The 14,511-nt window shown below is 37.3% G+C and overlaps 1 protein-coding gene across 2 annotated transcripts in view; it reads left to right on the forward strand.

Annotated features, from left to right (window-relative positions):
• FER (FER tyrosine kinase) overlaps positions 1 to 14,511 on the forward strand; it is a 467,773-nt gene that overhangs the window by 140,417 nt on the left and 312,845 nt on the right. For both annotated transcript variants that reach the window (XM_061424535.1, XM_061424536.1), the window contains 2 exons: positions 2,689 to 2,811; positions 13,122 to 13,311. In XM_061424535.1, the coding sequence (XP_061280519.1) occupies positions 2,689 to 2,811; positions 13,122 to 13,311 (313 nt within the window). The remainder of the gene's footprint in view (positions 1 to 2,688; positions 2,812 to 13,121; positions 13,312 to 14,511) is intronic.

Raw genomic sequence — 14,511 nt, forward strand, 5'->3', positions numbered from 1 at the left:
TTGGGTCCTGGCGAGAGTCTTTTCCTGCTTGTAGACTGCTGCCTTCTCATGTACTCACATGACCTCTGCTTCATCTAGGCCTGGGGAGAGAGAGCCAAACTCTCGGTATCTCCTCTGAGGACCTTAATCCCATCATGAGGTTCTACCTTCACGAGCTCATCTAAACCTAGTTACTTCTCAAAGTCCCCCTCTCCAAATATCATCACTTTGGGGGTTAGAATTTCAAGATATGAATTTTGAGGGAATACAGTTCAGTCAGTAGTATGTGTATACACATACATTGATTTCACTATAAATGGAGCCAGGCTATATGTACTTCTCTGCCTCATGCCTTTTAAGTAAATGCCTTGGAAGAACCTTTTATGTGTTGGAAGAACCATGCTTTGGAAGAACCTCATTCTTTTTAATGACTATTCTGTTTCTTTAAATTTTTTATTTTTCTTTTAATTGGAGGATAATTGCAGTGTCGTGATGATTCCTGCCGGACGTCAGCACGAATCAGCCCGGAGTGTACACAGGCCCCTCCCTCCCACCTGCCCCTCCCTTCCAGCCACCCCTCTTAGGCTGTCACAGAGCCCCAGCCTGGGCTTCTCTGTGTCATGTGGCAAATTCTCACTGGCTGGCTGTTTTACAGATAGCAGTGTGTATATGTCATCGTTACTCTCTCAAATCGGACCAAAATTTATTCAGCTATTCCCCTGTTGATGAACAATTAAATACTTTCTAGTTTTATAAACACTGTAGTACAAACATCTCCATATGGACTGATTGTGAGCATGTGTAAAGTATATTGATAAGACAGATTTTTAGATGGTCAAAGGAGATTCTAATTTGAGGTTTGAGAGACAGTTCCAAGTTTCCTCTCTCCTTCCTTCCTTCCTTCCCCTCTCATTCTTGCTACAGTTTTGAGAATACTGTGTATTATCACTTGTTTTCATGCTTGTCAATTTTAGTAGGTGAAAAATAATTTACTGATTATTTAATCTGAAGATTTTAAATTGTGGTTCAGGTTGTAAATATCTCCGTGTACTTATTGATCATTTGAAGTTTTCTTGGACTTCCAGTTGTGTTTTTTGTTCATTTTCATTGTAGATTGACTTTTTTCTAAGAGTTTTTCTACATGAGCTTTTGCTTGTAACTTCCATTGCAAATATTTCTTCAAGGTTTGACTTTTGACTTTTGATTTTATCATCTCTTTAAGTTAAATTTAAATTTTCATATACTTGGGTTATTTAGTATTTTGTATAGTTTGGATTTCCTGTCTTGCTTTAAAAGGCTGAAACAGAATAAAAATTTTAATGTGATATGATAGGTGTGTGTGTGTATATTTTATGATTATAGCAATTTTATTTTTTGTTTTTTTAATTAAGCTACAGTTGATTCAAGATACTGTGTTAGTTTCAGGTATATAGCAAAGTGATTCAGTTAGACATATGTATTTATCCTTTTTCAGATTTGTTTCCAATGTATATTATTATAGGATATTAAATACAATTGTCTGTGCCATACAGGAAATCCTTGTTGTTTATCTGTTTTACATACAGTGATATGTATCTGTTAATGCTATTCTCCTAATTTGTTTCTCCCTCTCTGTCACGTTTGATAAGCATAAATTCCTTTTATGTGTCTGTCAGTCTGTTTCTGTATTGAAAAATAAGTTCATTTGTATTATTTTTTAGATTCTAGTTGTGTGTTTTTGTGATAGAAATATTTCTATTCAGGGCTGGATGCATTTTATGTAATCAAAAAATGTCTGATCTATGGGTACAGACTAATTTTATACATACTAATTTCAAATCTATATAGACTGTACCTCCAAAACATTACTGCAACATGTGAAAACAGAAATAGCTTATATTAATTTAAATTACCGTGTGACTGAGCCTTACTGTCTTTGAGGATAACAATATATATCTCATAGCTTGTTGTGAGAATTAAATGAGATAACATATGCAGATAATACTAGATGTTATTTACTCAAATGCCTATCAAGTACCATTCATTATTTACACATAAGTGTATTTCATCTTCAAAACAATGCACTGAAGCAGGTGTTACAGTATCCAAAATATGAGTAGGAAAATAGAGTCAGTGAACTGAAGCAAGTTTCATAGGATCTCAGATAAAAAATGGTAAAGCTAGAATATACATACATGTTAGTCTGAAACAAAAATCATGGTTATTTCACCATACACTCTTCCTGGGAGAACTACAGGTACTTTTTTCTTTTTCTTTTTTTTTAAATTTTTTATTTTTTTGATTTTATGATTTTTTTTAACTTTTATTTTATTTTTAAACTTTACAATATCGTATTAGTTTTGCCAAATATCGAAATGAATCCACCACAGGTTCTTTGGTTCTTTTCTCTTTCTCCATTTCCTGTTTCTTTTTCTCTTTTGCTGTTTGATGAATAAAACCCTTTAAAACAGACTGCCCAGAGAACTGACTGTGATTATTGAAATGTTCTTTTCTCTGTCCAGAGTGGTAGCCGTTAGTCGTGTGTGTCTGCTCAGCTTGAAACGTGGCTGATGCAACTGAGGAGTTGAAATTTTACTCGTATTTAATTTGAGTTAAAGTGCTGTGGCTCCTGTGTTGGCCTTTGCGGCCTTAGGTGTGTGGTTCTTTTTTGGTCTGTGTAAAGTGAGCGTGATTCGTGTGCTGACTGACAATGAGGAAACCTCCTCCTAGGTTGCGGACTTTGGCAGAGGAACTAATGCAGACACAGCAGATGCTTGTGAACAAGGAGGAAGCCGTCCTGGAGCTAGAGAAGAGGATCGAGGAGGCTGCCAAGACCTGTGAAAAGAAGTCTGAGTGAGTACCAAAGGGGTTATTTGAGGAAAGAAAGTTTAATTGATGTAATTTTACAGAAATACTTCATTTTACATGGAATTAGAGACATAAAATTTCCAAAAGTTGAAATTTCATGTATAAAAGTATGAAACTTGTATGGTTGAGTTACTTTCGAGGACTATAGAGGAATGATTTTGTGTTTTTATCCGTGTAATGTTACCTATCATTTGTCTCAGTGTTTTAGTGGTTTGAATTATTTTCTGAAAAGCCCCATTAAAACCTGTCTTTACTCTGCCTTAAATGGTGACCCATTCCAGTATTCTGGGCTGGAGAATCCCATGGACAGAGCAACCTGGCTGGCTCCTGTCCATAGGGTCACAAAGAGTCAGATATGACTGAAGCGCCTTGGCACAGCACAAATCAAAGTCCAGATATTCTCTGTGAATTCCTTGTCTTTTACCATTTGGGCCACCAGGGAAGCCCCTAAAAGAGTGTTAGACCAGTGTAATCAGGAAACTGGCCTCTGCTGTGTCAGGAGGAAGCAAGTGAACATGAAAAAGGAGTAGTCTGCCTCACGCACCCTGAGATTCGCCGTGCTGTCGCCGTACGACTGCCTTTAGTCTTGGTGTCTGAATCAGCAAACACGCTCATGGATCCTCTGACCCGTTTTGCTGTACTCTTGTGTTTACTGATTTCAGTACTTAACGTTTTCTCTTGTTTTCAGGTTTACATTTTGATCTGAAATTTAAAATTTCTGGTCTGACTTTGGTCACTGTTTGCATCTTCAACGAGGATTACTTTTCTGTGGTTTCTCTAACCCCTGACTAGAACATATATATTTCTTGCTCTGGTACTTTTACAATTGGCTTGATTTGTCAAGACTTCCAAGGAAATTGTATGTGTGACATTTCTCTGGTCTCTACTACTTGCTCGTACTTTCTGTGCAACTTTTCAGATATTTTCCAAGTCTCTCAAATCTCTGATCGTGTTATATGCCTAATCAGAGTCGACAAACGGATGTCTCCTACATTACAGAAAAAATGAAAATCACCAGGTGGCAAATGCCTCATTTTTTGCCATTACATGTCTAAATTCGCCACATTTGTACTCATTCTCTTTCCTTACTTTCATAAAGGGTCTGTTCCTTGTCCTGTTTCTTGTCCCTGCTTTATATCTCATCATTTCTTACTTTCCCTGAAACTTTACATTGTTTTATATGTTATGGTTACCTTTTCTTCTCAACTGTGTCCTGTGCTCACTTTTTAAACATTTGTAAGTCCCGACTCCTAAAAGTAACCTCTACCTCTCTGCCCACCCTAGATAACCCTTCTTTAATCTCAGTATTCTCTCTCAGTTACTGGCTTTGCCTTCTGTTTTCTTAGTCAGACTTGTTCTGAGAGTGCTAATGTGCACTCAGTACCTTGACTCTTATTTAGTACTTAACCCACGAATCCCTAGTTTCTGCCCCAGCATTACTGAAGTAGGTATCTGTAAGATTCTCAATGACTTTTTTGTTGTTTAGTCATTCAGTGATGTCCAACTCTTTGCGATCCCATGGACTGCAGCATGCCAGGCTTCCCTGTCCATCACCAACTTCCAGAGCTTGCTCAAACTCATGCCCACTGAGTCGGAGATGCCATCCAACCATCTCATCTGTCGTCCCCTTCTCCTCCTGCCCTCAATCTTTCCTGGCATCAGAGTCTTTGCTAGTGAGTCAGTTCTTCGCATCAGGTGGCCAAAGTATTAGAGTTTCAGGTTCAGTATCAGTGTTTCCAATGAATATTCAGGACTGATTTCCTTTAGAATTGACTGGTTTGGTCTCCTTGCTGTCCAAGGGACTCTCAAGAGTCTTTTCTAGCACCATGGTTCAAAAGCATCAGTCCTTCCAAACCCAGCCCTCTGTGTGGTCCAGCTCTTGCATCCATACAGCACTACTGGAAAAACCATAGCTTTGACTAGACGGACCTTTGTTGCCAAAGTAATGCTGTCCAGGTTGGTTATAGCTTTTCTTCCAAGGAGCAAGCCTCTTTTAATTTCATGACTGCAGACACCATCTACAGTGATTTTGTAGCCCAAGAAAATAAAGTCTGTCACTGTTTCCATTGTTTCCCCACCTATTTCCCATGAAGTGATGGGACCAGATGGCATGATCTTTATTTTTTGAATGCTGTTTTTTAAGCCAGCTTTTTCAGTGTCCTCTTTTAGAGGAAAGCATAGTTCCTCTACTCTTTTGGCCATAAGCGTGGTGTCATCTGCATATCTAAGGGTATTGGTATTTCTCCCGGCAGTCTTGACTCTAGCTTGTGCTTGCTCCAGCCCAGCGTTCTCACGATGTACTCTGCATAGAAGTTAAATAAGCAGGGTGACTATATACAGCCTTTCCAGCGTACAAGGTAAAAGCTGCTGCTGCTGCTGCTAAGTCGCTTCAGTCATGTCCGGCTCTGTGCGACCCCATAGATGGCAGCCCACCAGGCTCCCCCATCCCTGGGATTCTCCAGGCAAGAACACAATACTCAATGACAATATATATGTTTCTAAATTTTGCAACCATCTTATTTGACCTCCTCAAAGTATCTTTGTTGACTTCCTTTCCCTTGGCCTTTGCGAACCAAGATACCAGATCTTGCTTCTCCCTTTCTGACCACTCCTTCTTTGTAAACTCATTCTTCCCCACTTGGCCAGTGTATTTTGGAGTTACCCATGGCATGGTCCTAGGCTGTGCAGTCTCCTTCCTGCACTCTGTCCCTGGGTGACCCCCTGAAGATGACTCATGCTTATTACTCTAGCTCAGATGTCCTCTGGGAACTCCATGCCCATGTAGTCGGTTGCTTACTTGACATGCCTCTTTGGATGTCTTAGTAGTACCCTGCATTTCTCACATCTAAGACTGAATTAAAAACCCCCTAAATACAATCCAACCAGCCCAACCTAGTTCACTTTTAGTTTTTTTTTTCCTCTCAGTTTCAGTGAATGGCAGCACCATCTATTCTTGTATGCAACTCAGGTTAGTAGGAGCCTACCTCTCCCACTTAAGGAAAGTGAAAGTGAAGTTGCTCAGTTGTGTCTGACTCTTTGCAATGCCGTGGACTGTAGCCCACCAGGCTCCTCTGTCCATGGGATTTTCCAGGCAAGAGTACCAGAGTGGGTTGCCATTTCCTTCTCCACTCCCACTTAATACTATGGCTCTTATTACAACTTGGTATTATATGTCATATTGAAATTGCTGAGCCTTTTAAAGGTGAGAACAGGAAAATATGAGGTACTCTGGATATTCCTTTAATAAATCTGAAAATTTTCAGTATTGAATCAGGATTAGATTTTCTTTGGATTATAAAGATAAATTTTATCAACCATTGCACATATAAAAATAAAAATATAATTATCTTTTGTTTTTCTTTATTTGCAACTAAATCTCTGCACATGTCTACAGATGACTAAGTAGTTCTACTTTTTATAGTTTTGTAAATGTACACATTGTAAATGACTTTTGTTTTAAAATTTGTTAGATATAAAGAAATACAGTAGGACCCTCTCACCAGCATGTCTGGTTATATATTGTTGAAGGAGACAGTCTTTAAGGGTTATCTTAATCTAGAATTTGTAAGTTCTTTGATTTTTTTGGTATGTTTTCTTGACTCATATCTTCAGTTCTCGCTTCATCTGCATAATCAGGGTGATCCACATTTCTCCACCTGTTTATATTTATCAGGAGATAAGAATGGGATGAGAGGAGAGGAGGCTTAAAGCATGATGGATATATGGAAATCAACACCTCTTGAGTTCTTACTCATTTCCACATATTATGCTGGATATTTTATATATATTAATTCACTTTAATGTTATCTTTACTATGCTCTCCGTGTAATTATGAGCATTTTACCTTTAAGACTTAGAGAATTTAGATAACTTAAAATCACACCTAGGAAGGGATAGAATACTCATGAGTTCTTGACTCCGAAGTTTCTGTCTGATCACAGCAATTGCTTGATCTCATGATTTTAGTAGTGTTCTTAGGAGAGTAAGTTAGAAGGGATAAGTGTGTCTGGCAATTCAGCAAATGAGTCCGGTTTAACCCAAATTCTGTTTGCACTCTGTTATCATGGAGTTTTTATTGTTAACTTCAGGGCATAATTTTGAAAATGTTAAGTATATTTATATAACTAAGTAGTCATTGTGAAATCTCATTAATTTAGACATTGGTAGGTTTAAGTTTGTCTTTGAACTATATGTTAAAATAATTTGCAAAACAAACAGTCTGAAATGAATTCTAGGGTAAATGTTTGCATTTCATCTTCTGAATATTTCTTAAACATCTCTATATATATACACACATATATATGTATGTGTGTGTGTGTGTGTATATATATATATATATATATATATATATATATATAAAATCTGTTGCTGTTTAGCCACTAAGTCGTGTCCGACTCTTTTGTGACCCCCATGGACTGTACCTGCCAGGTTCCTCTATCCATGGAAATTTCCAGGCAAGAATACTGGAGTGGATTGCCATTTCCTTCTCCAGGGGATCTTTTAGACCCAAGGCTCAAACCTGCCTCTCCTGCATTGCAGTCGGATTCTTTACCACTGAGCCACCAGGAAAGCCCTGTATATATGTCTACAGATACTTATTTAAATATATGATTAAAAGCAATTTTCATCTAATTTCAAAGATTTATTTTTACTCCAGAACTTTTTTAGCTTCAAATATCATGTTAGTTAAAAGTAATAAAACAATGAAACAAAACTACATTTCCCCCAAGACTAAAAATATCCTATAGCGGCGTGTTCGGAGGCGGCGGCGGTTCTAGGCACCTGGCCGCCGGGTAGCGGATCGGTGGTTGAGACGGCAGTAGCAGCAGCGGGTCTCCAGGTCGCGGCGTCGTTTAAAAAAAATAAATAAATAAAATAAAAATATCCTAATATTTGCCTTTCTTAAATGATCTCTAAATTAATGAAATTATGTTATTTTTTACTTATTATAAATAGCACTCATGTTCTTATGAAAAGTATAACATATGAGAGACTAATGTTAAAACCTTTGAATTTAGATTTGGCTTAGGTTTCTCCAAAACATAATACAGTGAAAAAATAAAACTACATGAAAAATCATCTGATACCTTTGATTTTTATAAATGAATTATATAAAATGAAAAATGAACTTAAAGAATGGTTTTTATGTGACATGAAATTCACACCAAGAAGCACAGATTTTTGGCTTATATAAATAATGCAGGTCTTAGTTGAAATATAGCTATTGCAAATTTTTATTTTAAGAAATAAGGTGAAAGAAATAAAACCAACTTTTTGAAGTGGTATAATTTAACACAACACAAAGTGTCACTCTGTTATACATATCGTTACTTATTACTTCAAAACATGCTTATTCAACTGGAAGTAGTATCCATTTTTTCCTGATTCATGATCCTTGACTGCTGTATTAGAAAATAGTTTATGGGAAAATATACCAGGCATATGTCACTTATGACTCATTGGCATAAAGAACTGGTAATGTTGCTACTCATTTTAATGCTTGATTTGACTCCAGAGAGTGAATGATAATTCAGTTTTCTATAGTTATGTACCATTATCACCTGGTACTTAAAAATACTTTACACATTATAAAAGCATAACTTTTAGAGCCATGTGGAATCTAGAGAAATCAATTTGATCATCTAATCTTGCAAATTATGTGGTATCTGAGGGCCAGAAATTTTCAGAGACTTGAGAAGATTCACATCCAGCTTATAGTGAAGGTGATGCTTGAACCATCTGGAGTATTGTTCTGGTTTGCAAATTCAGGTATCTTTTTTATTTTTGTCTCAATGTTTCGGTTATATCTACTAGGTGCTATGACTGCAGTGAAACGTAAGACACACGTGGGCACGTGGCTCATGAAGCTTGTGCTTTTGTGGAGTTGGCCAACACAAGACGAGATAGTAACAGGTGTGATAGTGGCTATGGAACAAGGTCAGGTAGAAGAATGACGGAGGAGCACTCGCTTAATGTGGGTGATCAGGGGTCTTCTAGGAAATGGCATTTTTGCTGAGACCTAAGGGCAGAAGGGCTTCCCTGGTGGCTCAGATGGTAAAGAATCTGCCCACATTGTGGGAGACCTAGGTTTGATTTCTGGCTCAGGAATATCCCCTGGAGAAGGAAATGGCTACCCACTCCAGTATTCTTGCCTGGACAATCCCATGGACAGAGGAGCCTTGTGGGCTACAGTCCGTGGGGTCGTGAAGAGTTGGACACCACTGAGCATCTAACACTATCAGTCTTCACCAGGTGAAGAGTGCGTAGAAAGAGTAGTCAGAAATAGGGAGAAAATAGCACACGCATAAATCCTGATCCCTTGCATGTTTCAGATTTACATATAGCTTCCTGTGCATCTTGTTTTATACAATCATGCATTTATTATAATTAACTTCTTATTGAAATATGTATAGCTCGTTTGCTGAATGGTATTGTAAGCATGCAAAATAATTATATAGTGATTACAGCAATATTTTTTAAAAAGTAATTATTAAACAATAATAAGATGATAATGTATTTGAAATGGTCATTATACGTAGAGCTCAGTGAACTTAATTGGATGAAGGTAATATTGCTCCTTAATTTGCTGATCAGATGTATTAACTAGAAAACATTTGGACTAGAGCTATATAATAGGGCATCTACCTCCCCAAAATCTCATTGTTCTTAAAAACAACTAAATTAAAAGCCAGGATGCTTATCTATTTACTTATTTATTAAATTTTTATTTTATATTGAAATATAGTTGATTTATAATGTGTTAATCTCAGGTGTACAGCAAAGTGATTCATTTATCTGTGTATATATATCCATTCCGTTTCATATTATTTTCTTATGTATGTTATTACAGAATATTGAGTAGAGTTCCCTGTGCTATACAGTAGGTCCTTGCTGATTATGTAATTTATTTATAGTAGTGTGTATATATTTGAATCCCAAACTCCTAATTTATCCCTCTCTGCCACCTTTCTTTGGTGATCATTAAGTTTGTTTTCTACATCTGTGAGTCGTTTTCTGTTTTGTAAATAAGTTAGTTTCTATCATTTCTTTTTTAGATTCTGTATGTAGGTGACATCGTGTGGTATCTGTCTACATTCTGACTTGTTTAGATTCTGTATGTAGGTGACATCGTGTGGTATCTGTCTACATTCTGACTTGTTTCCCTTAGTATGATCCTCGTTAGGTCCGACTGTGTTGCTGCAAATGGCAGCATTTCATTCTTTTCATGCTGCGTAGTATTCCATTTTATGTATTTCCTATTCTTGGCGTTAGGATAGTGTCTCAAAATGTTCACAAGTGATTTCTTATATGACACAATAGATATTTAGAACTCCTGAAGAAAAATTTTCAAAGGCCTGTTTTAAAAGAGATTACTTAAGAACCCAAGGTATATGAGACAATAAAATCCTCACAGTACAACAGGAAGCACCAGTAGTAGTGAAACTTCCTTTTCTCTGTTTGCTCGCATCGTGTAGCTTGTGGCATGTCAGTTCTCCAGCCGGGGATTGAACCTGGGCTGCCGCGGTGAAAGTGCTGAATCCTGACCACTAGACTCGCAGGGAGCTCCCAGCGATACATATTTTTAAATTAGTTTTTAATGGAGATAATTACCATTGGAGAAGGAAATGGCAACCTACTCCAGTATTCTTGCCTAGAGAATCCCACGGACAGAGGAGCCTGGTGGGCTGTAGTCCGTAGGTTTGCAGAAAGTCGGACATGACTGAGCAACTGCCACTCATGCAGTTGGGAGAATTAATGCAGAAAGATCCCATTAAACCCTAGGCCAGTGCAGGAGACATAAGAGACACAGCTTTGATCCATGGGTCGGGAAGGTCCCCTGAAGGAGCAACCCACTCCAGTATTCTTGCCTGGAGAACCCCATGGCCAGAGGAGTCTGGCAGGCTACAGTCCCTAGGGTCACAAAGAGTCAGATGCGACTGAATCGGCTTAGCATGCATGCACATGCCATTCCCACTAGCAATGTATTAGTGATAATCTCGCCTCACCTTCACCAGCATTTGATCTTGTCATTACTTTTTATCCAAGCCATTCTATTAAATCTGTATAGATACATCATTTTTAAAATTTAAGACTTTTTTTGAGGAGTTTAAATTTCACAGCAAAACTGAGGGGAAGTTACAGAGATTTCCGATATACTTCTCCCACAATACATAGTCTCCCACATTATCAGCACTGCCCACCAGAGCATCAGATTTGTTACAACTGACGAATCTAGAATGACCCATCAGTATCATTCTAAGTCCGTAGTCTGCATTGGGCTTCACTCTTGGTGGTGTGCATTCTGTGAGTTTGAATTAGTGTATAATGACCTATGCCCATCATTATGGCATCATATAGGGCATTTTTTACTAAGATATTCTGTGCTCCACACATTAGTGCATCCCCCAGCCCCAGCTGTTGGTGGCTGTGGTCCTTTTACTGTCTCTTTATATAGTTTTGCCTGGTACAGAGTGTCACGTGGTTGGAATCGTGCGTTATGCAGCCTTTCAGACTGGCTTCTCTCGATTAATGATGTACTTTTAAGAGTCCTCCATGTCTTCAGTGGTCTAGTGGCTTGTTTTGAGTTCTGAAACGTATTCTCTTGTACAGTTATCCTTTCTTCTGATGACTGACATATTGGTTGCTTCCCAGTTTTGACAGTTATGAATAAAGCTGCTGTAAATATCCATGTGTGGGCTTTTATGTGAGCGTAAGTTTTCAACTCCTTTGGGTAAATACCAAGGAATAGGATTGCTGGATCCCATGGTAAAAGTATGCTTAGTTTGCAGGGAACTGCCAGCCTGTCTTCCAGAGTGGCTGCCCATTGTGCGTGCCCGTCAGTAATTCCAGGCCACAGCCTCGCCAACAGGTGGCGGTGGCAGTGTTCTGGGGTTTGGCCTTCCTCGTAAACGTCTAATACTGTCTCATTGTTGTTTCAGCTTCCATTTTCCTGATAGTATAGAATGTGAAGCACTTTCTCATATGCTTATTTGTCATCTGTATATCTGTAAGGTATCTGTTAAGGTCTTTGGCTCATTTTTAAAGAAGTTTGCTTATTTTCTTATTACTGATATTTAAGAGATCTTCGTATATGTTGGATAACAGTCCTTTATCAGATATGTCATTTGTATATCTTTTCTCCTAGTCTGTGGCTTATCTTCTCATGTATTTGATCAATTTTTTTAAATTGATGTATAATTGATTTACAGTGTTGTATTAACTTCTCCTATACAGCAAAGTGCTTTAGTTATACACGAATATACTTTTAAAAAATGCTCTCTTCTGACAAACCATGGTGGTTTGTCAGAGTACTGAATATAGTTCTCTATGTTATGCAGTAGGACCACGTTGCCTATGATCGCTTCTATGATTTTTAAGCATATGGTTTTACATTTAAGTCTTTAGGCCATTTTAAGTTTATTTTGTGTGTGGTGAGCGTGTTGTAACTTCATCGATTTACATGCACTGTCCAGCTTTCCCAGAAGCATTTACTAAAGAGACTGTCTTTTTCCAAACTGTCTGTAATCTATTATTAACTTGCTTTCAACAGTGCGTGGCACAGTTCTTTCAGATACTAATATACTAAATATGACAGCATCTTCAAGATGTTTCTCACCGCTGCTACCTGTTTTCTTGTGGCTTTAAGATGGGCAAATTAATTTGAAATTCCTATTAGGGACAGCCTTGAAGGGTAAAACTCTAAAGGAGGAATGAAGAGGTCTACTATCTTTCTAATGGTGTATATTGGAAGATTTGAGGGCTTACACGTATTCGGTAGTCCTTGTCAGAAAACTTTCCCTAGCTCTAAGCACACGATCCTCACAATAGGCACACAGCTTGCTTCCAGCTGTCACCTTGATTTGATTTATTCTCTAGGCAGAGATCTGATTTTAGCTATATTCCGTTTGAGATTTAAAATAAATTAAGATTCTGCTTCAGTCATGTTAATTCATTTTAGGCTCTGCATTTCTGGACCGACATATCTGTACTTTGTGAGGTGGACAGTTTACTGTAAAATAAAATGAGTGCCATGGATCGTAATAATTTGAAAGCATTTTGAATTTGGTTTTTGCTTCCAAAAACTTCCTTTAATTTTGTAAATGCTAATGTTTAACAACTACTGTGATGACTCAAAATCCGTTTAGTTTCCTAATTCTTATAGTTCTGAAAGACCCTTATAAAGAGGAAAATGAAGAAAGGAACATAATCTACACATATACAGGATATGATTTCCTTCACAGTCTTTATTTCTTAGAGTAGTTGAAATAATTTATATTAAATGTGTTCTCTTTTAGTATTGTACTTCTGCTAAGCCAAAAACAGACACTTGAAGAGCTGAAACAGTCAGTCCAGCAGCTGAGATGCACCGAGGCAAAGTTTACAGCTCAGAAAGAATTGCTGGAGCAAAAAGTGCAAGAAAATGATGGGAAAGAGCCACCTCCAGTAGTCAATTATGAAGAAGACGCACGATCAGTTACATCTATGGTAAGCCAAAGCGTAAACAGATGAGAAAGTTGAAAGAGTTGTATACAGGTAATAAGTGAATACAAAAATTATTTTTGGTTGCTATAACAAGTTATTACTCTTGTTAATATGCAGGTCCTATTAAACTTGTGTGTAAATGCAAAATAAACTTGTCGGTCACCTCAGGTCACCTGGAGAACACTTTCAGAAACCACCTGTAGAGTCAGAGGAAAAAGCTCTTCTCTTGCCTTTAAATCTGAAAACAAAGACTGCAATTGTTTTTATTCCTGGGATACAGCAGGAAGGTAGGGTGTTATTCTTAAGGTAGAAATAAGAAAAAGATATTTATTGATTTTTTCTTATTAAGAACAGTAGAAGTTTATCTGAGATTGATGATGTTTTTGCTGTTTTCACAATACAAAACATTGATTTTGCTTATAAAGATTTTTTCTTATAAATATCTTTTAACTACAATAAACACATTTAAATCTAGCAACTAGTAATTCAACTTTATTTTATATAGATTTATTAACTGTTTAAGAATGCTTAGTGTAAGTACTTTTTCTCTCTTCCCCTTCCTTTCCTCCTTCTTTCCTCTTACGTTGATTGTTTCTATCAACGGACAATTTTGACACCCACCGGTCATTTGGAAATATCTTCAGACATGTTTGATTTTCCCAGCTGGTGGATGCTTTTGGTATCTAGTTGATAGAGGCCAGTGATGCTGCTAAATATCACACAATGCCCATCACAGCCCCTCTCTTCTTATTCCCAACAAAAAAATACTCAGCCTCACATATTAACAGTGCCAGGGCTGAAAAGGACTGAGCTGTGTCCTTGGTTTTCTCTGTGAGTAACTGAGTAACTGAATGCAGTCCATGAGTAGAACTGTTACAGTTAATGATGCTATAGAAGTATTTGAATAATTTTTAGTTCATGTTATTCTAAATAGTACCATTTAGCTGTTAAATGAATTCATAGGAAATGTCTCCATAGGAAAAAAGATTGCATTTGAAATTTCCAATTCCAGATAAATCTGGATATGAATATGAAGTGTTTAAGTTATTGTGATTATTGCAATTTTTAAATTAATTGAGCCATAGTGATCTATGCAATACATTGTGAAGTATAATTCTTTGCTCTCCTTATTGTCCTGCCAGATAATAAGGATCTTATTATATAGACCAAGGCCCCTACTAGGTTAATTTTCTTATTTCATGA

This window comes from Bos javanicus, chromosome 7 (assembly GCF_032452875.1).
Source record: "Bos javanicus breed banteng chromosome 7, ARS-OSU_banteng_1.0, whole genome shotgun sequence".
Classification (NCBI taxonomy): Eukaryota; Metazoa; Chordata; class Mammalia; order Artiodactyla; family Bovidae; genus Bos; species Bos javanicus.